Source organism: Strigops habroptila, chromosome 3, assembly GCF_004027225.2.
Source record: "Strigops habroptila isolate Jane chromosome 3, bStrHab1.2.pri, whole genome shotgun sequence".
NCBI classification, from domain to species: Eukaryota; Metazoa; Chordata; class Aves; order Psittaciformes; family Psittacidae; genus Strigops; species Strigops habroptila.
The window spans coordinates 77,510,748-77,537,976 of NC_044279.2; the positions used below are offsets into that span (position 1 = coordinate 77,510,748).

At 49.2% G+C, this 27,229-nt stretch overlaps 1 protein-coding gene across 8 annotated transcripts in view; it reads left to right on the top strand.

Moving 5' to 3' along the window:
• The window catches only part of ZC3H7B (zinc finger CCCH-type containing 7B), a 51,001-nt gene extending 24,262 nt beyond the window's left edge, over positions 1 to 26,739 (top strand). For all 8 annotated transcript variants that reach the window (XM_030478779.1, XM_030478778.1, XM_030478783.1 and 5 more), the window contains 12 exons: positions 388 to 550; positions 637 to 798; positions 1,656 to 1,861; positions 5,273 to 5,373; positions 6,038 to 6,219; positions 10,275 to 10,360; positions 15,794 to 15,927; positions 17,510 to 17,615; positions 18,991 to 19,099; positions 20,835 to 20,968; positions 21,723 to 21,886; positions 22,659 to 26,739. In XM_030478779.1, the coding sequence (XP_030334639.1) occupies positions 388 to 550; positions 637 to 798; positions 1,656 to 1,861; positions 5,273 to 5,373; positions 6,038 to 6,219; positions 10,275 to 10,360; positions 15,794 to 15,927; positions 17,510 to 17,615; positions 18,991 to 19,099; positions 20,835 to 20,968; positions 21,723 to 21,886; positions 22,659 to 22,851 (1,740 nt within the window). In that variant the 3' untranslated portion in view covers positions 22,852 to 26,739. The remainder of the gene's footprint in view (positions 1 to 387; positions 551 to 636; positions 799 to 1,655; positions 1,862 to 5,272; positions 5,374 to 6,037; positions 6,220 to 10,274; positions 10,361 to 15,793; positions 15,928 to 17,509; positions 17,616 to 18,990; positions 19,100 to 20,834; positions 20,969 to 21,722; positions 21,887 to 22,658) is intronic.
• The last annotated feature ends 490 nt before the right edge of the window (positions 26,740 to 27,229 follow it).

Genomic DNA, 27,229 nt, shown 5'->3' on the forward strand with positions numbered 1-27,229 from the left:
GTTCCCTGAAGACTTATTGATAAGTGGTTCAGCTTTTTCCCAACTTGGGATAGGGTTAATATGAGAGTCTTCCAGTGCAGGGTTGGTTGTGATGGAAGGAATGAGAAGGAGTGAGTGGGACATTTTGTTCTGTGACTCACAATAGAAAACTGAGGTCCCTTACCAAAAGAGAAAGAGGCCCATCTTTGAAGTGAACATACCACACTGTTTATCATCTTTGAAAGAGTTGCATGCTGCTCGTTTGGAAATGTCACTTCAGATGGAAACATTTTGATGAGAGAGAAAAGGAGAAGGGTTTCTGAGAGACTGGCATGGGGCAGGGGGTTGGAGAGGTTTCTTCCATGTGGTTGCAGAACTGAAAAGAGAGGGATGTGTGGTTTTGCTCAGGTCAGCCTTGGTGGAGTGAGTCACCCAGCTGTGCCCAAGGTCACCGAGCACTTGCTGTCCCAGCCAGAACCAGTAATGCCCAACACAGCCCTGCTGGTGAAGAACCCCCTGGCATCTACTCATGTCTTCAAACAAGCCTGTCATATCTGCTACCCCAAAACAGGTGATGCGTGTGCTCTGCCAGCCAGAGCACTGACTCAGGCTAGGGTTTGCCTTTGCCTGGGCTGATGGGGTTATTCTGTCCTGCAGGGCCCAAGGCTGGTGATTACACCTACCGGGAAGGCTTGGAGCACAAGTGCAAGCGGGACATTCTGCTGGGCAGGCTGAAGAACTCAGAAGATAAGACCTGGAAGAGGATCCGTCCTCGCCCAACCAAAACCAACTTTGTAGGATCCTATTACCTCTGCAAAGGTGATCTGGAGGGGATAGGGCTGTCAGTGGCTGGGAAGGGGCTGTTTGGTGTGCACCAGGGGAGTTTGGGAGGGGACTTCCATTTGGTATCGTGTGCTGTCTTTGGGGTCTTCCTGTCCCATCAGTAGCTCATGGACCAGGAGGCTGAGTACAGTGAAAGGCAGTGAGCTCCCATGCTGTGGAGAACAAGCAGCTTTTAAAGTGGTGGAGCAGAAATGTTGCAAAGGCATAGTGAGGAGCTGTGCAGAGCCAAGCACTCAGAGCTGCTCTGTTGACATGGGCTTTTCTGAGAACTTGCTTCCTGTACATGTGCCTGCATTAGTCCTGCTCCACCCAGCTGCCCCATGGCAGGGCTGTGGTTCTGCCTAGGGAAAAGCTCGCTCTGCTTGCTGCTTTGCTCCAGCCTATCCCTCTGTATGGGCAGGCAATGTGACCAGACTGGTCCCTGAGGCAGTGTCTTTACAAAGTACCGGAGAGGTTTCAAGAGCCAAGAAAACAGGTCTCCTGAGTGCCGGGCTGCTAGGAGAACTTCATATGGATTGGCTTTAAAAGGGGTTAAACTGTGGTCTGTGCCTGGCCAAGCACTGCATTAAAGCAGGCCTCCATTTTGAGACAGTTTCCACAGCAGATGTCATTACTTGAGATTGTCACCATTCAGTAGTTTGCATTAACATTCCTGAATGTCCTGGGTATAGGCAAACTTGGGGGGAGATGTCTTTTCTTTTTTCTTTAACTCTCTGTTTTCTTGCTTTCAGCTCCTTGTGAGGTGTGGGCAGTGGGAGGAGACAAGACAGAGTTTAGTTTCTGACTGGGCCGCCCTCCCTCTGTGGTGGTGTGTGCTGTTTGTTGCTTTGTAGATATGCTTAACAAGCAGGACTGTAAGTACGGGGATAACTGCACCTTCGCGTACCACCAGGAAGAGATCGACGTGTGGACGGAGGAGAGGAAGGGGACCCTCAACCGTGACCTCCTCTTTGACCCGCTAGGTGGGATCAAGCAGAGCAGCCTCACCATTGCCAAGCTCCTCAAGGAACATCAAGGAATCTTCACCTTCCTCTGTGAGGTACAGAGCTGGTGGGAGGGAGCAGGCACCCTTCATCATCTCCTCAGTATGTGTCTGAACCACTGATATGTTGATAGTTGCCATCATGGAAACACAGTGGGATGACTTGCACAACAGGAGTGCTGCAGTGGATGGCTATAAACCTTTCAGAAGAGACAGGCAAGGAAGGAGAGGTAGTGGGTAGCCCTGTATGTTAGGGAGTGTTTTGACTGTCTAGACCTAATGATGGTGATGATAGGGTTGAGTGTTTATGGGTAAAAATCAGGGGGAAGGCCAACAAGACAGGAATCATGGTGGGAGTCTGTTATAGACCACCCAACCAGGATGAAAAGGCAGCTGAAACATTCTGTAAGCAGCTGGGAGAAGACCTTGTACTCGTGGGGGACTTCAACATACCAGATGTCCACTGTAAATACAATACAACAGAGAGGAAACAGCCTAGGAGGTTCCTGGAGTGTGTGGAAGGTAACTTCCTGACACAGCTGGTGAGTGACACAACTAGGGAAGGTGCCTGCTGGACCTGTTGTTCCTGAACAGAGAAGGACTTGTAGGTGATGTGGTGGTTGGAGGCCGTCTTGGGCACAGCAGTCACAAAATGACACAGAAGTAAGGAGGGGGGTCAGCAGAACTGCCACCTCGGGCTTCTGGAGGGCAGACTTTGGCCTGATAGGAGCCTGGTTGACAGAGTCCCTTGGGAAGCAGTCCTGAAGGGAAAAGGAGTCCAGGAAGGCTGGACGTTCTTCAAGAAGGAAATCTTAAAAGTGCAGGAGCAGCACATTGCCATGTGCCGAAAGCTGAGCTGGTGGGGAAGAAACCAGTCTGTCTGAAGAGAGCTCTGGCTGGAACTCGGGGTGGGGAGGAAAGGAATGCTTATGACCGTTGGAAGAAGGGGCAGGCAGCTCAGGAGGACAACGAGGGTATCATGAGGTTATGCAGGGAGAAAATTAGAAGGACCAAAGCCCCACTTGAACTTCATCTGGTTACTGCTGTAAAAGACAAACAAAAATGTTTCTGTAATTGCATTAGCAACAAAAGGAGGGCTAAGGAGAATCTCCATCCTTTATTGGATGCGGTGGGGGACATAGTGACAAAGGATGAGGTGCTTAATGCCTCAGTCTTTTAATAGCAAGACCAATTGTTCTGTGGGTACCCAGACTCCTGAGCTGGAAGACAGGGATGGGGAGCAGAACAAAGCCCCCGTAATCCAAGGGGAAATGATTGACAACCTGCTATACCACTTAGATACACACAGGTCTATGGGGCTGGGTGGGATCCACCCAGGGGTTCTGAAGGAGCTGGTGGAAGTGCTCAGAGCCACTTTCCATCATTTCTCAGCAGTCGTGGCTAACCTGGCAGGTCCCAGTTGACTGGAGGTTAGCAAATGGGATGCCCATCCAGAAGAAGGGTTGGAAGGAGGATTTGGGGAACTACAGGCCTGTCAGCCTGACCTCGTGCCCGGGAAGGTTGTGGAGCAGATCATCTTGAGTGCCATCATGTGTCCCATACGGGACGACCAGGCTATCGGGTCCAGTAAGCATGGATTTGTGAAAGGCAGGTCCTGCTTGACCGACCTGATCTCCTTCTATGACAAAGTGACCCACTTAGTGGATGAGGGAAAGGCTGTGGATGTTGTCTACCAAGACTTCAGTAAAGCCTTTGACACCACTTTCCCCCCCATTCTCCTGGAGAAGCTGCTCATGGCTTGGATGGGTGTACTCTTTGCTGGGTAAAAAACTGGCTGGATGGCCAGGCCTAAAGAGTGGTGGTGAATGGAGTTAACTCCAGTTGGTGGCCGGTCACTAGTGGTGTTCCTCGGGCTCAGTATTGGAGCCAGCTCTGTTTGATATCTTTACTAATGGTCTGGATGAGAGGATCGAGTGCACCCTCAGTAAATTTGCAGACAGCACCAATTTGGCATCTGGGCAGGCTGGACGAATGGGCCAAGGCCAATTGTATGAGATTCAGCAAGGCCAAGTGCTGGGTCCTGCACTTGAGTCACAACAACGCCATGCAATGCTACTTGGAGAAGAGTGTCTGGAAAGCTGCCCATCATAAAAAGACCTGGGGGTGTTGGTCAACAAGTATCTGAATATGAGCAGCTTGTACCCAGGCAGCCGAGAAGCCAACAGCATCCTGGCCTGTATCAGCACCAGTGTGGCAGCAGGGCCAGGGCAGTGATAATCCCCCTGTACTTGGCACTGGTGAGGCTGCACCTCGAATCCTGTGTTCCGTTCTGAGCCTCTCGCTATGAGAGAGACACTGAGGTGCTGGAGCGGGGCCAGAGAAGGGCAACAAAGCTTGTGAAGGGTCTGGAGCACAAGTGTGATGAGAAGCAGCTGTAGGAAGCGAGGGCGCTTAGTCTGGAGAAGAGAAGGCTCAGAGGGGACCTTATCGCTCTCTACAGCTGCCTGAAAGGAGGATGGAGTGAGGTGGGATCAGTCTCTTCTCAAAGTAACGAGCAACAGGATGAGAGAAGGTGGCCTCAAGTTGTGCCAGGGCAGGTTTAGATTGGATATTAGGAACTATTTCTTCACCAAAAGGATTATTAAGCATTGGAACAGGCTGCCCAGGGAAGTGGTTGAGTCACCATCCATGGAGGTATTTAGAAGGTGTGGATTATTTAGAAGTTGTAGATGTGGTGCTTAGGGACATGGTTTAGTGGTGGACTTGGCAGTAGTAGGTTAACGGTTGGACTTGACGATGTTAAAGGCCTTTTCCAACCTACTAAATTCTAGGATTTTATATGTCCCAGCCACTGCCCTGCTCCCAGAAGGGCAGTGAGTCGTGGGTACAGCTGTGCAGAAGAAAGGAGAGGTAGTTTTCCTCCTGCAGCTGAACCAGGTGCACGCAGCCTCATGGGATCACCCGTCTCTTCCTCTGTCTTGAGATGTTGCTTTGAATTGTAGTTTAGCTCCAGCTACCTTAGAAATCAGAACCCTGTAAATCAGTGAATTCCAACTTGATGTCTGTGCTGAGCCACTGAGACAGGCAGTTAAGGATTGACTTGTACCATCTTGATGGTCTGCAGCAGAAGGTTCCCCACATTGGCAGTGGTACATGTAAAGAGACATGTTCTTTGCTGTGAACTGGCTGTTCTTTTATTTCTCCCCATCATTTCGCCCTTGTTCTTGCTGTGTTGGCTAACTAGGAAAGAATATGTGGCTCTGACCAAAAGTTTTCCAACCACAGTGGAAAATACTGTTGAGAATAAGCCAAAAAATGTTGTCTGGAAGCTTTTCCAAAAGTTTGCTTATTTTATTTTAGAGCCCTACCACAAAGTTTTCACCAGGCTTCTTCTGACTTTGAACATTAGAATAGGCTGGTTCTGGTTCTTCTTCCCCTTCCAAGTGAAGTGGCTCTGGTTCACTGCTCTCTAAGATTTTCCCAGCATGCTAATTCTTCTCTTCTCAGATTTGCTTTGACAGCAAACCCCGGATTATCAGCAAAGGGACCAAGGACACACCATCTGTTTGCTCCAACCTTTCTGCCAAACACAGTTTCCATGACAACAAGTGAGTGAATGTTTCGGTGTTGATGGGAGCAATCTCTCACAAGTCCAGCCAGCTTAACTCCAGGGCACTGGTCTCTTTCTTTCTTTCCTCCCCATGGGTTCCAATCATAGGGCAGCTCAGAGCACGATAAATAGCACTGTGTGCTTCAGCCTGCACACAGTTTCTTTCTGGTGCTGAGGGATTTCAGGCACTGGCAAAGCCCTTTGAAGTCAGCCTTTGACTTAATTTGCCTTTCAGTTAGGCCTTTACATAAAGGTCAAACCAAAGATCCTCTAGCTCAGGATCCTACCTCTGGCTGGTGATGAATGTTTAGGAAAACAAGTTTAAGAAACACATCAAGTACACAGTAGTACAACCCTTGTGGTTCCTGGCAACTTGAGGCTTAGGGACTTGCTAAGCCAGGGGTGTTAGTATCTTTGCTGCATACTTTGAAATGTGTCTTATCTGTGAACTTAAGCAGAGCATCACCCATGGGCTGAGGAGATTGAAAATACCTACCTAGGGTTGATAGGGTGAGGAGGCAGGCATTTGGTTTTCCCAGTGGGAGTCTGTCTCTCCCAGAGGACCTTTGTCTGCTGAGTCAAATGTCTGAAAGTCACATGTAAGGAGGAGGGGGTGAAGATTTTTTCCTCTGATGCTTCATATTTCTCTGGCCTGGGTGCAGGTGTCTGGTCCACATCGTACGTTCCACCTCCCTGAAGTACTCCAAAATCCGGCAGTTCCAGGAGCACTTCCAGTTTGACGTGTGCCGGCATGAGGTGCGGTACGGCTGCCTGCGCGAGGACAGCTGCCACTTTGCTCATAGTTTCATTGAGCTCAAGGTCTGGCTGCTGCAGCAATATTCAGGTGAGTGTGACTTGGTGCAGGGCTGGTGATGTGTACTCTTGAGTTTCCTCCATTGTGTACCCCATGCCATTTTAGAGGGGAAGAGGGTGATTTGGGAATACTGAGAGGTTGTCACTCAACATGTGCATATACTTTTTATCCTCAGGGGCGCAGAAAAGAGGACCAAGGTGTTCTGCGAGATGATTTGGAGAGGGACTTGTTACAAGGACATGTAATGATAGGAAAAAGGGAATGGCTTTAAACTAGAAGAGGGTAGATTTAGATTAGATATTAGGGTTAATTCTTCACTATGAGGGCGGTGAGGCCCTGGCACCAGAAGCTGTGGCTGAGAAGTTGCGGCTGCCCCATCCATGGAAGTGTTCAGGGCCAGGTTGGACAGGGCTTTGAGCAACCTGGTCTAGTGGAAGGTGTCCCTGCCAATGGCAGGGGGATTGTAAGTAGATGATCTTTAAGGTCCCTTCCAAACCATTTTGTGATTCTGATTTGGCCCTTGTCCCTTTACGTGTGCTATTGTAATTTGCAAACCAGGAAGCCTTTCTCTTGGCACCAGCTGCATAAGTTGACATTATTATTAGGTAGAGATGAATCCCCAGAGGTGTTTCGGTGCTTAAATCCTGTGCAAGACTCTAAATAGCAATTGGATCCCTGAGTGAGCATCTGGTGCAGTGAGAATGGCAGCGTGTGTAGGTTACAAAGCAGTTACACAAAGGAAGGCTGTGCATCTCCAGTTTCAAATCCACCAACAGTGGAAACTGACAAGATACTCAGTGTTCCCCAAAACGGCTTTGATGAATTGGCTCTGAAGAGGCTATTGCAGAAATTACATTCAGGTCACTCATATGATGACACTCCCACATCTGGCACTTTCAGTCCTCTGTTTTTTTCTGACATGTTGGAGGGTTTCTTTTGCTGCTCTCCTGTTAACTGAGTAGATGCTGGTCCACCCACAATGCTACCTACATCTTTTTTACCCATAGGACCTTGTTTAGTGCAGGACCCAGCCCAGAGTACTTCAGAGAGGAAACATGTTATGGATGTTTCTCACCACTCTTTGATGTCGTTGGGGGCAACTTCTTCAGTTTATTGTGAAGCGCCTGTCACCGTTGTTCAGTGCAGTCCTTGTCCTTGGCTGGACTCAGTGGGGAATACAGATGAACAAGTAGCACACTGAACTGTGTGCAAGTAGCACACTGAACACTACTGAACAAGTAGCAAAAACCATGTTCTGTTCTTCCCATTGGGCTTCGCTTGTGGCCACAGGAAATGAAAAAATGACACTATCAGAGTTTCTGAGACCATGTTGCCTGTGAGCCATAAGCCACCATTGCTGCCCTACATGCTGATGATACTGCCTGCAGTAGTCTGGGCACTCTAAAATTCAAGCACCTTGCTCTTTTCCTCACCCCATGGTTGGTTTATTTTTGTAATGTTCTACTTAATTTTTTTTTAGAAAAAATGGTTTTGCTCCCTCCTCCCCTCCCTCCCCTATTTCTTCCTCTTCAGACTGTAGAAGAAATTGCTTAGATTGATTTTTGCTTCTTGCCTTCTTTGCTTGAAGAAGTGATTTCCAAACAGGAAGCTGAGGAGATGAAACAAGCCATGAGTTTAGCTGCAGAGGTGGTCAGTAAGCCTTGTACTTATTGCCATCTTTTCCAACAATGGGAGGGCCATCATATTTTTTTGTTTGTTGTGTGGTTTGGTTTGTTTGTTTATTTCTGCTGGGCTGTATATATGAGCCTGCTTTCCTTGTGAGTTTTCCTTCTTGGAGTGGTAGTTTATTACCCCTCTTAAGTGTATCCCTCATTATGGAAACAGAGATGAAAGGTAGTTGTCAGTATTTTCTGGAAATGCTTTAGTCTTGGAATAGAGAGTTTGATTTGGGCACCATTGCTTGGCAATAATAGGAAGGGGGCATCATTCACAGCAGCTTGCATTTAAAACCACGGGGCTGTTGCATTTCGCAGCCATTTGAGTTTTTACAGAGCTTGTGGCTTTGTTTATGGGGATAAAGGATTGTATTAGTGGAGTAAAGGTTCCCAAGATGTGAAAATTTGGGCAGGCAGGACTGTTTTCTTGTTCACTGTGGCTTTTCACAGACATATCTTACTATCTTCTTCCATCAGTGGAAATCACAGAGGCTTTGTCCTCACAAATGGTGTTGCAAAAGAAGCTGAAATACAAGTAATCAACACATGAGTCTTTTGGTTCCCAAATCATCTCTTTGGGGACTGTTCATGCGTTGGAGAGCTGGTGTATTGGAAAACATCTTTTCATATTTGGGAGGGTTGTTTTTCTCCCCAACCACCACATTTCTAGACTGTATTGTTGAGTTAATTCAGATTTCTGGGACTGGAGGAAGGCACTCACTTGCTAAGAACTTGACCTAAAATTCAGTCCTCTGGCAAGAACTGTATATGCTTCTCCTGCCGGTTCTGCACCCCAGGGATCACAGTGCAGGTGTGCAGAATGGAGAAGATGGGAGCTGCTTTGGTCCTTTTTGACTGTGCTTTTTCCCAGCTTTATAATTTCTGCCCCCAAAGTACAGATAAATGTTGTGTCCAGCTCTGGAATACTTGGACACGAAAGAGGGAGTTGCAGTTTTTCTAACTCTGCGGAGTTTCTTCCGGGATGAATGGTTAAGAAGGAGAAAATCCACAAACAGCTCTGATCTGGGAGTAGTACTGGCTGTGCAGCAGCTGCCATTTTGGAGGCCTGAGCAAATGTTCTTGAAGAATGGTAAAATTCCCTGAATGCTTTTCATTCTGTCCAAGCCCTGTACAAACAGCAGTATTGTTGCCTGGCAGAGACCTAGACAGCTGAAGTCACAGGTGGGGAAACTGAGGTCAGGAATGCTGTGATTTACCCAAGTTACACACAGCCTAAACTGAGATGAAAACTTGTGTTTGCTGGCCTTTAAGTTCTGGAACATGCTGGCTCTCAGATCAAAGATCATGTCCATGTGGCATGTCTGGGAAACACTTCAATAATAAAATCTGTAGGCAAAAGCAAAGCAAGCAATTTTGCAATCTCTCTTTGCTGGGGGTGCTGCATCAGGGCCATCCTCAGCACCCCACTTGTTGCATTCAGCTGGCTGTTTTAAGATACTTGCTTCAGTTTGTTTTGGCAGCTATCTCAGGTCTTTATAGCACTTAAATAACACGGCTTTTTTGTAATAGAGGCCTCACATTGACCAGACATTTCCTACTCTTACATACTTTTCTCTTGCTGTTTAGCACTCTGAGATTCATAGTGCCCACCTAGCCTGCTGGTGCTGGCAGGGGCTGTTCCCTCACTGCTTGAGTTGGTCAGGAGCTAATTCTTTAGATAAGGTCTGAACAACCCTTTTTCTTGATGTCTGATATTGCATTTCTGATTTCTGAAGCCTTGCAGATCTTTCCTTGCTGGCTACGTACTCATAGCTGTTCCTTGGTTGGTTTTGTGCTGTTGGTCTTTCCTTGCTACCTTGATTGCACTTGGTGTTTGTCTGTGCTGAATTTCAACTTTGCTCTTCACCTATTGATTGATGAAGTAGCAGGTTAATTAATCCCAGCAGGGATTAGGTGAGACTTCTGGGGTCTTGGAGATGCTAGATATCTCGACAGAATATCTGTGATCTTCCAAGCTAGTGCCCAGAACTCCAATATACAGATCAACAGTAACAAAGCATTGTCTTGAGGGTGTTGGGTAGGATCTGTTGATGCGGTGTTGAGGGATAGCCTTGGTCAAGGTCTTGACCCCGTGCCAAGAATCACCATCTTGGAGGCAACATCTGGGTCCTTTGCAACAACCTGAGCAGAACACCAGGTCTGAGTGAGCCCAGGAAACTTAACTCTTACCCCTTTTATTTGCCCTGTGTGGAGAGAGGAGCTTCCTTAGCCTGTGCTTAAATACATTCTGTGGTGGGTCCTCTCACAACCCTGACATTACCAGTAGGTACATTGGGAGCTGTCTGTCACACAGGGGTTTGTAAGCCTCAGCATGGGAAGTCCTGAAACCTCTCCCTCCATCTCTTGGCCAAGGCAGGGTAGCTCAGTTCTGTACCCTTTTGTTCCCAGGGATGACCCATGAAGATATCGTGCAGGAATCAAAGAAGTACTGGCAGCAGATGGAGGCACATGCCAGCAAACCAGCCAACAGCATGGTAAGTAAGGTGCATCTCTGGCTTGCAGCCTGGGTTTGCTCCCAACTGTTCCAGCACTTTCTCTTTTTAACTCCCAATGCAGTGCGTGACAGGTCCCAGGCAGACCAGGCTGGCCATTGAGGAGCAGGACACCTGAGAGCTCTCCTGGTTGCAGTGCTAGTGATGTGCTTTGTGCCTTGTTTTGCAGCGCTGTTATCTGGTCTCTTCAGTGGTGGGGTTAAGCCTCCAGAGGATGGAGAGCAGTGTGCAGAGAATGGTGCTTCCTGCGATGCTTGCTGCTGAAATGAAGAGACTTCGGGGACCATGGCCACACAGAGGGGGGACCAAAGGTGTCCTGCTGCCCTTCAGTGGCCAAGGGACGATACGGCAGTTTGAAGGGCTCTAAGAAATGACCCTCAGGACTGCTCTGAATGCAGGAGTGGGTGGAACTGGCAGCTCAGGTGCTATTGAGGCTAGACAGAGATCTTAGTGGTGCTTTGCCAGGAGGAGGCTGTGAGCTCTGCCTCTCTTTGTGCTACCAGTCTCTCAGCGTGGGAGAAGGTGCCTCTGCCTCTACCCTCCAACACTGCCAACAGCTGTCTCTGGAGAGGGGTGTGACAAGCAAAGGGCACCTCTTTGTTTGCTTTCTTCCAACCTGTTGGCTATGGGTAGCATTGCCTTATCCTTTTTTTTTTCTCCCCAAGAGGGTGTTCTGTAGTGTAGGAATAGAGCCCACCCAGTGAGGATGATTTCCAACCCAGCCCTGAGATTGGACTAAAGCAGTTCTGCCATTAGAGCAGGGAGTTTGTTGGTTTTAATGACTTTCAGAAAATCTTGTCTGATGAGATGAGAAACTTCATGCCTCCCAGCAAGCTCTCAGGCATAGGAGCAATTCTGTCCCCTGCAAAATGCTTGGGAAGGTGTTCTGAATCCTTTTTGTTCCCACCTGACAGCTTTCTTTCCCCTTGTGGATACTTGAACTGCCAACTGTTGGCCTGCACCTTACTGTCAGAGCAAGGGTGCATCACCTTTGTCTGGGACCCCTCACCCAGGAGTCCCTCTGGAGAGACTAGCACTGGGTGCAGCATGTGAGCACCCTGCAGAGGAGGTGTTTCATAGGAAGGGATCTGAATGACTCAGTGTGGTGTGTAGCAGCTTTTCTTGGCTAGGTTATGGACCAGCAGAAGTGTTCAGAAGGCTCCAGGGCACCAGTGCTGGGGAAAAGCAGATCTGATGGGCATGGATTAGCCCAACAGGAAAGATGCAGGTGGCTGCACTGATGCTTGCAGTGGGCTTTGCGTCCACATTATGTTGAATGAGATGGAGTCATCTTTGAGGAGATGCTCAGCAACGTATCTCTGCAGCCTGTTCTGCTGTTGTGGTCTGACATGGTTGGAGGAGAGGAATGGGAAGCAGCAGGCCACAGTAAGCAAGGGCTCTAGTGCTCAAAGTTGTCTGACTTGCTTAAGGAATATGTTCTAGCCTCTCAGGAAGTTGAGAGGACAAGTTTCTACAGCCTGTATTGTATGAGAAGTGAGCCTGAATGACCTGAATGGCCCCTGCAGACAGAGCTGGCTATGATCTCTTTCTACCTGATGTGGGGACAGAGGCAGCTGCCTGCATCTTCATAGTGGAGGAAGCTAAGTGTGAATTTGCAGCAGTTTGTGACAGTAGTTGGATATATATCAGCAATCCCTGCGCCATGGAGAGAGAAGTCTAGTGACTGATTCTGTCCTGCCTGCTGTGGATCTGACTGTGTTTCCCACAAAGCTCTTTCTTGCCATTCTCTGTGCATAATCAGGGGATAAAAAAAGGTGGTTGGACAGCTGTTGGCCTGCAAGCCTTGCAGCTTCATATTCACCTTTGTCTGGAGGTCCTGCTGTTGGAAGAACAAGTTTTTCAGCAGGCACAGTCAGAGCATGTCCTCTGAAGCACTTGGGATCTGGATGCTGAGCAAAGGTTTAGTTTTTGGCTTTCGGGGCTTGCAGGGAGCAGTGGCTCAGGAAAAGAAATGCCAGTGCCTGCTACATCAGCTGTCAGGGGATGAGCCATGAGCTACAGCTTCTGGGCCCTGTGGGCAGCGTTAGGGCTGATGGCCAGTGACAAAGTCTGGTTGTGCCTCACAGATGACTGTCACAGAGCTGGACTGCACCGTCCACCCCTCCAGGTCATCATGTTGTGCGGAGGCGAAGCAGCAGCCTTGTTGCCACAGTCAGAAAGTGCCTCCCAGCAGCACCATCAATGGTCTGTAGGGATTGGCAGCCTGGCGCTGGCACTGTGCAGGGAGACGGAGTCAAATTGATCAGATGCATGCGGCTGCAATAGCAAACTGTGGCTTTGGCATCAGCACTACTCAGCCAGAGGGCTGTACTATGGGATGAGACATTGGCTTGCTGCCACAGACCTCAGGGGCAGGACTAACATATCTGTTGAGAGATGTTTACTTTTGCCATTATTTTCTCCCGGCCAAGCAGGCTGATGTGACTCAGAGTTTTCTCAGCATCCTCCAGCTTTCGAAGTTGGCTGCCTGGCAAAGACAACTTCCCAGGAGTGCTGTAAAAGCAGACCCCTCCTTCCCACCATCCCATGTGATCCTCACCCTGGCGCCCTCTGGTCAGCGGAAGCAAAGTGACTCCAAGGGATTTTGCTGCAGTTTTGTCACAGGTGCCAGTTGGACTCAGTTACCAGCTGGGGCTATCCAGTTGTGGAGAAAAGAGGCAGGCAGCATGCAGGGACCCAGCAGCTGTGACGCTGCAGGTCAGGAGAGTGGAAGTTAGCAAGAAGTGGAAAATGAAGATACACTGCTTGCTAAAGACCTGCCAGGGATGTCACACTTGGCCGTGTATAAAGGCTGCTATAGGAGTAAAACCAGTGGCTGCAGATTGAAGAGGCAGTCAGCAGAAGAGACTGTTGTCGATAGCTGGGTGTCCTCCTATCACATCCCTAGCAGTTGAGGGGATTTAGCCCTCATTTTTTTTCTGATTTTTGAGGGCTATCCTGTTTCTACTCCACTAGCTGGCTGCAAAACCTCCAAAAAAGTGGTCTTAGAATTAGCAATTTAAGCATGGAGCGGAAAGTCTCTAGTAAGGGGTATTTGCACCTAAGTACAGCTCACTGGGTTAGGTGGCTGAGTAACCTGGGCCCCTCCTATAGTCCCCTGAGGCATGTGGCTCCTCCAGACAGCATTTCATTATTGCTGAGAGGGGTTCCTGAAGTTGGGAGACACGAGCGGCCGTGCTGGGGCTGTTGCTTTCTGCAAAGCCTGAAGTGGAGAGCTGTCGTGCCAAAGACTTTTATTTATTTGGTTGCCATGGTGCATAGCTAACAATATATTGTCTGGCTCCATAGCAGGGGGTGGTGCCACAGCCCGAGGCAGTTTTGCCTGGCTTCATCTGCTAGAGCCTCATGTGATATAATTTCCACGCTGTTGGCTGTCAGCAGTGTGCCAGGTATGTGTCTCGCCTTTACAAATACAGTCATGTAGCAGCAATATCAGCAGCTTTGATTTTTCACTTGGCTCCTAATCCCCTGGGAGCATACATGCCCACTGGATTGACCAGCAGTTTGCATGACTCTGATGAAGAAATGCACAGGATTCTTCTGATTCAGAATTTGTGGGAAAAGCAGCCAGGATCACCAGAATTACCTGGGAAACATTCTCTTTATCTCTGATCTATCGTGCCTTCTGGAGCCACTCAGTTTCTGGTTTCGCTGGGTCAGTAGATTTGAGCCAAGCTTCCTGGCTGTGCTGAGAGATCTGTTGCCTGGAGGGTTATATGGCAGATAGCGTGGGGCTGATAAAAGGGAATATGCCAGCCGTGCCATTTTATTACCTTAGGTGTGTAAGTTTGGTGGGTCAGAGGCAAGCTGTAGCGTAATTTCCTTTGGAGACCAAGTGGAGATTAAGACTAGTGTTCAGAGGCCATGCATCTGAGACAGAGGTACCCTACTGCCTTCGTGATATTCCAGGTCTCAACCCTGCTCATCCCACAACCAGCCAGTGTGATGTGTTCTGGGTGGTCACCAGCACTGGTGAAAGCTGGCAGATGCACGAGTCGTCTGCCAGGTGCCACCAGAAAGGCCATCCTGCAGGCGAGTAGGACAGAATTGCTGCTGCTGTTCAGGAGAGATGATGGTTCTCTGGAAGGGTCCTTTTGCTGGAACATCCAGAGCAGTGATGGCCTCTTGTAGTCAGCACAGCTCTCTGATCAGCTTTCCACAGCGGTTGAGTACCTTTCACATGTCAGGTTTAGAGCGATGCAGAGTGGTAGTCAATAACTTATGTGGCATTTCCTGGGAGATGCTTTCATTCTGCACCGCCTGTGCTTGCTGTTTTCCCTTTGCCAAAGGGATGCACATAGGTTCCATGCTGCTGCTGATCAATTGCTGGCAGAAGCAAGCTCCTTGTTAGATGCTCAGGGTTAGAAGTCAAGGCATGGCAGCTGGGATGGGCAGTGTTAGCAGACAGAGAGCTGTTTCATCTGTACGTGACTTCTGTGCTTTATGGTCAGCCTGATGACTGGCCTGTCCTCTTGTACCCTCACATAGTCCCATGCCCAGGGCCATTGGTGTCCAATCACATTTGCTCTTTGGTTTGGAAATGAACTGGAGACACCAGTCTCATGTCTTCAGTGGTGATAGAGAATGCAAACAGCTTTCCAGAGATTTGCTCAGAGAACACAAGGCAGCAGCGATACAGGACGGGCGGACTGGCTCCTTTTTAATCCTCAGCCTGTTAGTTTTAATCCCAAAACAGCCTTTTCATGGGGACAGGTAGAAGGCCAATCAAGTGACTGAGAGGATTTGAAATATGTACATTGACAGTTGTATACTTTTGTCCAGTGACCACAATTAACCGCTTGTGAAACCTGGTGCAAAGGAACTGTGAGAGATGGAAACCTGCCCAGAAATGGATTGGAAGGGGACCCAGCTCTGACTTCATGGTGTCAAATGCTAGATGTGACATGTGCCTCTTAGTCTAACAGCAGGAGTGGTGGGTCCTCTGCTGTAGCATGGCCTGGCTGCCTTCCAGGGGGGCTCCCTCAGCTGTGTGACTGAGCTCTCCCCATGGTAGCGAGGGGATGTGGATTGCCCTACCTGCGGGGAGGTGGGGATTAAGCACTGGCGCAGGTCTTGCAGGACTTGTCTGTACATGTAGATATGCTGCAGGGGTTTCACAGCCAGGCCTGGTCAGTGCTTGAATCTGCCAGGCTGGCTGTGTTTTGGCCAGATGTCAAAGCTCAAGAAATCATGCTGAAGCAAGCGGTGGTTTTGTTCCTGTCCAGTGTCTCAGTGGGCCAGCAGCTAACACTGGCAGAGGAGAGCTGGGCTGTCTCTGATTTAACCTGACTTGTCGCTGGCACGCAGGCAAGCGGGGAGCTGCCAGCATCTCCGTGGCAGCTTGAGGGGTGCATTTTGGATCTGTTTGCCTGAGGTTGTGGTTCTCTTCCTCAGGCTTCTCCCCGGGCTCCTGCGTCAAGCACCTTCGACCTCCAGATGAAATTTGTTTGTGGCCAGTGCTGGAGGAACGGGCAGCTGGTGGAGCCAGATAAAGACCTCAAGTACTGTAGTGCCAAAGCCCGCCACTGGTGAGCAATGCTGCCTTCTCTTCCCCCACCCGTCCCCAAGGGCAGAAATTTCTCCTCTTATCTTCTCCAGGGCTTCATTTGGCCTCTCTGGAAGAAACTGCTAGGAAACCTTGCAGCCTCTCTCTGCTCAGGGTATTTGTCACTACAGCAAGCATTGCAGATAGCTGTTTTCCAGTTTCCAGCTCTCTTTACTGTTTGTATTTGATGCCAGCATTGTGCAGACTGTTACTCCTGGTGCATGCAGTCCAGCTCCCACAATTCCCTTTCCTCCCAGTTGTTATCATTTCTTCTTAGAAAGGTCACTAATATAGTTCTCCTCTGCACATGTTTATACTCCTAGCTGTTTGCAGATGTCTGTCAGGTCACTATTAGCAATGATTCAAGGTATTCTGCTTCCTTTTAAATTCATTTCCTTAGCTCTTTCATTGCTTTGATTGCTCTTCTCTGAGGCACATGTTGTCTGTTTGCAGCTCTTGGCTCCTTGGGGCCCATGAGGATGATCAGTGTGATAGTATAATAGAATCATAGAATAGTTTGGGTTGGAAGGGACCTTTAAAGGTCATCTTGTCCAAGCCCCCTGCAATGAGCAGGGACATCTTCAACTAGATCAGGTTGCTCAGGGCCCCATCCAGCCTGACCTTGAATGTTTCCAGGGATGGAGCATCTACCACCTCCATGGGTTGTTCCCATGTTTCAACACCCTTATTGTAAAAAGTTTCTTCCTTATCTAGTCTGAATCTCCTTTTAGTTTAAAACCATTACCCCTTGTCCTGTCGCTACATGCCCTACTACAAAGTTTGTCCCCATCTTTCTTATAAGCCCCCTAGAAGAGGAATACCAGCTGGGAAATCACCATTGGCTCATGGAAACTGTGGCACATCTCAGCCAGGCAGCCTGGCATGATAGGGTAGAAGGGTTTGTAGAACTTCACTTCCCATAACACAAGCCGCAAAGGCACAGCCCAGCATCCTAGTGCGAATGTAAGCCCTTTGTTGAACAAGAGACAGAAGCAGCAGTTGCTGGAAGAGGTGAGCAGGCGAGGATTGCTTCCTGGAATGGGAAGGACAACACCTCTTTGTGCAGCTGCTGAATAGAGCTTGGGGTTTTGCTCAGGATATCTCCTGGTGATCACTTGCTGAGGCTGCAGGAGAACTAATACTTCCTGGCACCTGTTCATAAAACAGTGCTTGTAATGACTTGCATTTCTACAACACCTTTCAAGCAGAATATATTCCCAAATGTTTTTCATGGATCTGACTGCACAAGAATTGGCTGTGTGGAACGGTGGAAGGCAGCTGTTTAGTAATCCATGGTGATGCCCTGTGAGACTTGGGGGAGACTTTTGTGACTTTATGAGAAGAGAAACCCCAGGAAATATGTGGCAAGTACAAGGAGAAATCCTCCTAAACACCTTCTTGAGGCTTCTCTATCACAGATGTGCGTGTCTAGGAATAGCTGGATAGTGCAGGGACAAGCTGGACAGGAGGAGCTGGTCATCTCCCAATATTTAAGAGTCCCTGAGGGAAACAAAACTTTGTTTAGCTCTTCCTTTGCCTCTCTTGATTTATTCTCTGGTTTTCAGTTGGACGAAGGAACGTCGCGTCTTGCTGGTGATGTCCAAAGCAAAGAAGAAGTGGGTGTCTGTCCGACCACTACCTTCCATCCGCAACTTCCCACAGCAGTATGATGTAAGCCCCATGCCTGGCACCGCCAGGTGCCCCTTCCTCTTCCCTCCCACCATAGTGCAGTGCTTTGAGGGCTGGTCCCTTGGGATGCAAGCACGTGTTGGCTGAGGTGGAAAGCAGGGACAGACTAATGGCATCAAGATTTCAAACACGTCCAGCAAAAGGGTGGAGCAGAAAGAGGAGCAGCACCTGTTTAAACGGCTCTACACACATATGGGAGATTCTGACGTTGCTGTTAATGTAGTCACCACCTCAAGAAGTGGCTGGCACAGGGTTTGGGAATGAGATTTGATTCTCCCCTTAGGTCAGGGTTTCTCAATGTGGGTGAGAGGCGAAACGGGGCACTTGAGAGGGGCTTGTCCCTGTGGCTGTGCTGCTGTAGATTGTGAAACTGACTCGTAATGTATTTTGAAAGCAGAACTAAAAACTCAGCTAAAAAGCCACGTGCTGTGAGGAAAACTACAGATATCCAACCTCCAACCCCAGCCCCAGATACGGCGATTGATAGTTTCTCTCTCCCTCTGCTTTCCTTTCTCCCTGAAAGACAAGGCACCTCTCCCCCTACCCTATGGGATCTGCTGCTCCCTAGTCCATGGGCAGACGCAAGGCCACACACAAGGCCTTGAGCACTCTCCAGTTGTAGGCCAGTTTCTACAAGCTGGCATGGGGGAACAAGAGTTATTTATAGCTGGTACAGTAGGCAACAGGGCCAGCAGGTGAGTCACAGATCATGCAGCAAAGCAGTTTGAGTGTGTGGATTGCCTGAGCTCCCACCCAGCCCCAGCCATGTTGTCTCTTCTCCCCCAGTTTGTATGGGCCAGCTGGGCTCCACGCTAGTGTCCTCTTCTGGTAACAGGACGAGGGGAGAAGGAACCATCAGTAAATACGATGCTCAGAAAGCTGCTCATTTTCGCTGGCAACGATGCTGTTGGTAGCTGTGAGGTAGAGTTGTGTGCGCAGTAGTGTGGTCTAAGCAACCTGTAAGGCCACTCTTCACCTGCTTGGAAATGGGTGGAGAATGGAGTGCCTTTGGGGACCAGCAACTTGACCAGCAGGAAACAAGATTGGGTCCATCCAGGTTGCTCCCTGCTGCCTCACCCAGGGCCAGCACTAACACTACCTGCACCCAGTCACCTATAGAAATGGCAACAAGAGAGAGGCCAGGGACTGAACTGAGCTGCCCATGTGTTTATAGGGGAAACTTACCCTTCATGTCATCACTGAGGAAAAGAAGTATGAGTTAATGACATACGGAGGGTCCAGTTTGCGACCTCTCCTGTGTGCAATTTAATGCCCCAGCTGTTTTTCTGAACCCACTTTCCCCTTTAACAAGGAGTGTTTGTGCAGGTGCTAAATTTTGCTCTCTGTCTTTCACCAGTTGTGTATCCATGCACAAAATGGCAGGAAATGCCAGTATGTGGGCAACTGCTCCTTCGCCCACAGCCCTGAGGAGAGAGACATGTGGACCTTCATGAAGGAAAATAAAAGTGAGTGTGGGAAACATGGACCAGAGAGTTTGGGGAGAGGGAAGAGGACATTTGAGCAGTGGATGCAGGGGCTGTTAAGACATACTCTTGACAGCAGAGACAGAGCTGGACAGGGCTGGTACCATGAGCTTTGGTGGGATTATGGGGCAGGTCTGTCTATAGTAATTTAGAGCTGCTCTTTTCTTAAACATACATGTGTATCTTGAGTCCTTCACTTTAGGACTAGTGCACATTGGTCCCATGTCTTGCACTGCTCCATTGCTGCCCTCCCTTTCTGCAGCTCATTGAATCCAACCTGTGCTGTCCCTCTAGTTGCCTGTACTGTCCCAGGCCTGGCTCCATATGGAGCTCTGCCAAAGCACCAGTCCTGACCTGTAGCTGCTCCTGTATTTTTCTTGTCTGTCTTGTATCTGCCTTGGCTTTCTTGTCCATTTCTGCTCTTATCCCTTGCTCCTGGGCTGTGGCACTCCCTGCTCGTGGCATTGTATTCATTGGATTGGATTTGAGATCCCGAATGAGAACGTCGTTGGGTGGTGCCTTTGTGGAGTAGCTTGTCTGGAATTAATTATGGAGGCTCCCAGCTTACCTTCTGTGGGATAGCTGGGGGGTTGCCCATGGCCTGGACAGCCAGCTCCCTGGCAGCAATGCTTGTTTATTCAGACCAACAGCAAGCTGGGAAAAAAGACTCTATTTGCAAGGCTCAGTTGTCCAGGTGCTCACCTGTTTCTTTTGGGAGATGCTGGAAAGCTTGGAGGGTTTCAGGCATGCCCTGAATTTTCTCAGTCTTTGCGTTTGGATGGAGAGTCTTTGCCAGCCAGATGCTGTTATTTATTACAGTTCAAGTAATTTTGTTGCTGAGGCCTTTAAAGCACATCAGACCAGTCTGGGTGTGTTTGCTCAAGCACGAAGGTGAATCTTCAAATGAGAGAGTTGTTTCAGTTTGGGGGAATTTGCATTCATTATCCCCAATTGCCATGAGTTCCTCAGTTACCCATTTAGCGAGGACTAAATCACTACCAACGCACTTACAGCATCACATTAGTTCTGCAAACATTTATGTTTCCATAGCCTCTCTCAGGAGAAAAGAGAAGAAAAAGGAGATGGGCAATCAAAGCTTCCACCCAAAATTTCCCTTCGTGCTAGTATGTTGAGTGGCTTTTAAAATAAAAGCACCAAGAGACATCTACTGCAGCCCCCTGGGCAGGTTTTGAACTTGAGGCAAGCTATCATTAGGTCTTCCTCCCCTCCCCACTGTTTCCTGTGGCCAGCTTGCTTAAGGGCTCTTCTCCGTCTCGAGTGCGAGGATGAAGCTTAGGCTGAGGGAAGGGACTGGTCTGAATCCAGCCCCTGCCATAGCTCCCTGGCTGGAGTGAGATGTCTGCCAAGTCAAGCAGAATCAGGCCTGATGGAGAATCAGCTGGTGGGGGAAGTCTGTGGAGATCTTCGGGCACTTTCCCTCCTTCCTGAACACTTTGTGTAGCTGTTGTCATCGTTGCCACTCGACCCACAGAAGACACCTACCCCCTGCCAGGTGTTGTAGTTGTGGTGTGAATTGGGTTCCTCCCCCCCGGGGTCTCATCTGAGAAGGTGACAGGGGGCCTCCCGAGCCTTCAGTGTGGTGGCTGGTGCTGCTGCAGAGGACAGGGAAGGGGAGGGAAGGGCTCCCCCAGCGTTTGTCTTGTAGTTTGTGCACAGTGCAGGAGGTTGAGTGACTTCACGAGTCGCCTTTGTGCAGTACTAGATATGCAGCAGACCTATGACATGTGGCTGAAGAAACACAATCCTGGGAAGCCTGGAGAGGGGACACCACTCACCTCGCGAGAAGGGGAGAAACAGATCCAGATGCCCACCGACTATGCTGACATCATGGTAATCAGCTCATCTCTTGTCTTTTATCCCTCCTCCTTGGTGCTGACAGCCTGCCCCTCTCCTGTACTCCAGGTGTGAGGCAGCAGGGACTGCATTGCTTTTGTGGGAAAGAGCCTGTGCTAATGTAGGTTAGATGGGCAGCTTGGAGCAGCACAGCAAGGGCAGCACAGATGAGGTGGAAAGAGATTGACCTGGCATCAGTAAGGCTCTGCAATGGCTTTTCTGTTAATCCTCCAGTCAGTAGGAGTCTACCTTAGGTTCCCTTCTGCGTGGGCTCAGGCTCTCCCCAGGGTTCCTACCAGCTCCTGGGGAAGCTGGAAAAAGCCATTGCTGGCCTGTTGGAAAAGGGGGAGAAGCTTGGAGAAGAGCTGGGTTGAGAGCATAGAGGCCTGGGAAGACTGGAGGCAGATATGTATCCTTAGGCCAGGGGTGGTGGATGGTGCATGAAGAGTCCTGCATTGTCTATGCTCCTGGGGGCCATGAGCAGGGGCCGGGGGACCATGTCAGTGAACTGCTCTCTGAGCCTGTTTGGGGTGTGGGGTAGATGTCGACAGAGCATCTCCTCTGCTCCCCCTTAGCAGCAGCATGATGCCCTAAAGATGACATGGCAGGGAAGTGTGGGAGGTCGTAGACTGAGTGGAGCTTCCAGGATGCTCTGGAAACAGAGGGGGAGAGGCAGCGCCAGCACGGGGAAGGCCAATGGGTATGACTGTTCACTCACTGAGTGGCCCTTTGCCCTGTCTGCACTGCTTAGATGGGCTACCACTGCTGGCTCTGCGGGAAGAACAGCAACAGCAAGAAGCAATGGCAGCAGCACATCCAGTCAGAGAAGCACAAGGAGAAGGTCTTCACCTCAGACAGTGACTCCAGCTGCTGGAACTACCGCTTCCCCATGGGTGAATTCCGGCTCTGCGAAAGGTACCATTGTCTCCCTGCTGTGCTGCTGCTGCAGATACGGGGCAACAGGCCCAGGGCCTCCGTCATCCGTCCTCCTCCTTCACTCCCTCCTCCTCCTCTCACAGAGTCCCCAGGGACTTCTGCTTGGAGGAGGAGGGAGACAAGCTGGCAGGTTTGGGTGATGGTGAGGCTGCAGTTGGATCCCAGGGATGCTCAGCCACATTACTGAGGGGTAAAAATACATTCCCAAACACATGTCTTTAGAAAAGGAGAGGGAGCTTCATGTCTGCACCTGTGCCCTCCATGGCCAGGATGCTCTTGGCTCTCAGGCTGCTGTACAGTCTGCTTGGCCTGATGCTTGGGGGAATCCCAGGTGCTCTATTAAGTGATTTGAATGTTTCACACCCTCCGAATCAGTGCCTCGAGGTGTCTTCAGAAGGCTTGTGATGGTTAGAAGTGCCATTTTGGTTCAAGAGAAGGCTCTGTCTCTCATGGCTACCACCTGGCATTGTGTGGTGGTTTCTCCTCATCCCTGCTGGTCCAGTTCCAGCTCACACCGTTTGTTCTGTTGACTGAATCCCCTCATAGCCATTGCTCTGTTTGCTGCTCTGTTTCTCTGCACAGCCTCCGTGTTGCCTTCCCTGGCTGCACATGGGTTTCTAGGAGAATCACTTCACCCTTAGAAAGGAGAGTTGGCAGCATGTTTCACTGGGCTCCAAGCGAGTATCCCAGATGGGGACCAAAAAACCCTGTCCTGGGGGTGCCCTCTTGATCGCACTTCTTGTGCTGGCAGGTTCCAGAAGAGCAAGACCTGCCCTGAAGGAGAGGAATGTCGCTTTGCCCACGGCCAGGACGAGCTGACAGAGTGGCTGGACCGGAGGGAGGTGCTCAAGCAGAAACTGGCCAAAGCCCGCAAGGACATGCTGCTTTGCCCCAGGGATGACGACTTCGGGAAATACAACTTCCTATTGCGGGATGGCGTATAGTGAGGGACTGGGGGGGAGCCTGTCGGCTGGAGAAACACAGGGCGGGTTTTCCGAGGGTGGCAGTAGCAGGGAGAGCGAGACCTGTGTCTCACAAAGAGAACTTTTTCTTTTCTTTTGTTTTAAGATTATGAGATGATGATTTGTTAGTGGTGAATGAAATCGTGAATTTGATTCTCCTTGGCCAGCGAACACCATGCTCACGGAGTTTGTGATCCATTTCCTCTCTCTTCTTTCCCCCCAAGTTCTCCTTCATCTTCTTGTTTTCGCTGTCCTTCATTCAAAGGAATGAGTCCAGTCTGTACTGGGCTGCGAATTGGAGAATTTCTCCTTGTATCATTCTTCTGCCCCTCAGTTCAGAATGTGGCTGCAGAGGTCTGGAGGACAAAGCTGAGAGGAAGGGCCAGACATCTGCTGAAAAGGTGACCATGAAGTTCATGTGCTCCTTTTCTCAGTGCTGCAGAGCAAGCCCCACTTAACACTGCTGCGGCTGGCCTGCTTTCCTGGGAGTTCTGTACCAGAAGAATTAGGAATTGAGATGCAAAGAAGGAAAACCACTAGATCTGGCTTAAAACATCTAGGCTTAAGCTTCTGCTGTCTATATTGCCCTGAGGCATCAACTGGTGCTGAAGTAACAGCTGTGTGGTATAAAGAGCGTAGCTAAGAGCAGCAAAGTAATAAAACCACTTGCAGCAGCAGGAACTGGATTGTAGGTGACTTAAGACTGCTTCAGCTGACTGTACCCAGAAAGCAAATTGGCGACTCCTTATTAGATGTCTTTCTCAGTGTGCAACAGGTTTTGGTTTGGTTTTTTGGCTGATGTGACTGTTGGCAGTAAGACTGAAGCCATCTAGAAGGTGTGGTGGAGACTGTCGCACACCCTGTGTCACTGCAGTCTGCGCAGCAGTATCAGTCAGGAGGAAGGCTGTAACCGAAAGGAGCCTGTGTTTCTGTGTTGCCTTGTGTCCTGAAGAGAGGCAAGGAGGTAATGGGGTTCCGTTCTTGCTCTTGGGTACTTAGAGCTGCATTTTAACCTGCACTGCTAGGAGAACTGGGGACCTGTTTTAAAAGGACAGCATTGAGCAGCACAGGCAGAGCTTTGCTGATGGGAATCCAGCTGGAAGGATGCTTACCAGCACCAGAGGTCTATCCCCCTCCTCCTCGGAGCTGGGGCAGGGAGCTTGCAGACACGCAGTGCAGCCAGGATGTGAGCAGGGCAGGGACTGCAGTGGAGGGCAAGTGGCACAATGGGACCCAGCCATGCACCCGCTCCTGTCCCACCTGAAGTGTGCCACCATGGGGGAAACAGTGATGCTGAGCTCTGGGCCAGGAGTTCTGGCTTTTATAGTGGCAGCAGTGAGAGGCAGCACTGCTCTGCATGCCAGCCTTGTCCTTTCTGGTGGTCTCATCCTATAAGCAGTAAAAAGCGTGTCCTGTCCTGAGGTTCCCTCTCCTTCTCTCTTCCGCAGTCCAGCTGCGCTCTGCAGTTTTGCATGCATGGATGGCACCATCTACTCAAACACAAACACATCTCCCTCCCAGCCTATGTAGGGGATGTCTTTTTCATACGGAGTCTCCCAGGACAGCAAGCTCAGAGCCCTTAGGGCTGGCAGTGCTGTATCCGTGGTAAATAGAATCTGGCCATGAACTGCTTGGTGCTTTGGCATTGCTGAGTCCCCCTTTTCCCTTCCTGCTCCCTGGAGTTCCCAGCTTCAGGAGAGATGTGGAAATACAGATGTGGAAATGCAGGAGGTACTGTGGGGGCAGCTGCACCTTTTTAAACCAGCCTCCAAGTTGGCGCATCAGCTCCACTGGGATAGTTACGGCCCAGGAGCAGTGTGCTGCGTGCTGCTCTTCGGTCTTTCCAGAGATAATCTGTGCTCTAAGTAAGCTGAATGTGCCTCTGGGCTTAGAATTGTTTAGATTAGAAAAGACCTTGAAGATCATCAAGTCCAACCGTTACCCCAGCACTGCCAAGTCCACCACTAAACCATGTCCCTAAGCACCACATCTACATGTCTTTTAAATACCAGGGATGGCAACTCAACCACTGCCCTGCAGAACTCGTTTTCTCTCCTTTAAAATGTGGATGGTGGTCACTGGTTTGGTGTGAGCTTCCTTTCCCAGCTGTTCAGCACCTTGAGATCTGGTTTGGAAGGGGCCAGGACCATAACATCTGATGATACGCAGGTGGCTCATTGGGAGAGGAGGGGCAGGAAGTGGCTATTTCCACCTCTGCCCACGTGTGGGGAGAAGGACAAGATGGGGAAGGATCTGTAGTGCTGTACAGAAAGAGAGTGACCAGCACAGTATCAGATGTGGCAGTTTGAGTGGTCAAGTGCTGTCTTTTCTCCTCTGCCCTTTGCTGTAGCTATCTGGTTCATACCTTCTTCTCGTGCTCCTTGCGCTCAAGTGGCCAACTTCATAGACTGACAGGGGAGGAGGTCAGCATCAGCTCCTGGGTTGTCTTGTTCTGCTCTTCTTCGGCACAGATGCCAAGGAAGCCGATCTGGATCGTGGAACATTGGAATGTGTTTTTATTTTAAACCAAACCTGCATCTCTTACTGTGACTCTAGTGTTCGCTGCGCCGTGATTTCTCATACAGTAACTTCGTAGGGTACAGAGTGGGTCACTGTCCCCTCTCCCCGTCGCCCCGGAGGTTTGGATCGGGGCTGAGGCGGGGCGAGGTGTGTGAGGTGAGGTGACGTGAGGGAGGCCCACAGTCGTGGGGGTTGCGTCCAGTATCTCTTTATGTTTTCCCTGGTATGATAACCTGGTCTGTGGTGTTGCAGTACTTTGTCACCAGACTTGTTTTAGTGTGTATATATGTGACCCCTCCCATGAAGCATATATACACAGGTATTAAATATATCGCTCTATATAATATTATATGTGTGTGGTATCGAAGGAATCTTTTAAATGAGGGTAAAGGAAAAGGACTCGGGCCACGAAACGCAGCATCTCCAGTTTAAATATGAAGACTTTTATTTCGGTTAGGGAAAGGGAAATAACAAAGAGGGGAGGGGTTTATATAGATAGGTATAAGCTTTGAGATGGGACAGGTTTCCCTGCTCACATTTTTGAAACCCCCTAGGATGTCCTTGCAGTCCCATCTCGGTGGCAGAGGATTATACTGCTAACTAGCGAGTAAAGTTTTAATGGTAAAGGCTTTGCTTATATTACTTAAAGGGCAGGAAGCTTCACACTTGACTTCCCAGGCTTGCTTTACCAAGCCCAGAGGGTTTTCTTCAGCATGTTATGTACTCTCAGCAGAGCTGCAGACAAACCACACGTTGTAGGGCTGCTGACCCTGTGACAACTCTCTTTTCTTCATTCACATGAGAGAAGATGATTTTGCAGCACAGAACCAAAGTCGAGGGTTATTAACAAAAGAAGCGATGGTTTAATTTTATAACATTAGAAGAAAATCTCATATCCTGTAAAATAACCCCAGACACACAGACTCGCACAGGGCAGACTTGTTAAATGCTGAAGGACTTTTAGTGAAAATCTTTTCCCAAATCCTTTGGTAGGGGCAGGGATTTCAGTGACACTGGTGTTGGAGCTGACCTGACCTTTACAGGGGGAAGTAAAAAACCAAAAAATACCCTACTTAGCATGTATGAAACTGTATGTCAAAAATGGAAGGGTTTTAGCAAGTGAAAGGAAAAGATAGCAAGGGGATGCTGCAGTTCTGAGCTGGGTAGTAATGATTTTGAGTCCTTTAATATGTCTTTGTATTAATATAATTTAAGAATACCACGCTTTACTATTAAAAAAGAACTTAGTATCTTTCATAAGGTCTAGTATCAAGATAATAATGTAGATGTTTTAACAACATTTTTGGTTTTGTTCTTAAATAAATAAATAAATAAAACCCAACAACCAAACTTGCTTCTTTTAGCCTTTGTAATAGAAAATAAAAGTGTGCACTTTAAACCCTCTCCTGATCCAGCGTGTGTTTGCATTTTTCAGATGCCCTGCAAAGGCTTTTTGTCCTGGTTTCAGCTTTCCCTGCTGTAAGGAGGGAAGCGAAGGGAGCACTTCAAGCACTGGATTGCTTTTACTTTCTCCCATCTTTTAAGTATGAGCTGCTGCTGTTCTTGCTGAGTGGAAAATTGCTTCTGTATTAACAGGTTCTGCAGTTCTCCATCAGGTGCACAGTTCTCATGAACTTTACCTGTATTTAAGACTTTTTTTGTTTTCATTTCCCCCAAGGACCGAGAATCTGCGCGCTCTGCATTAACACACAGTTTCAGGTGTTTGGGTAACCCATGTTTTGAAACCTCCAGTAATCAGGTCCTGCCATCACCTTCACCTAGAGGTTGTTCCACTGTGTAGGCTGCTCTGTTCAACTAGGTCAGCCAGTTCTTTTGCCAG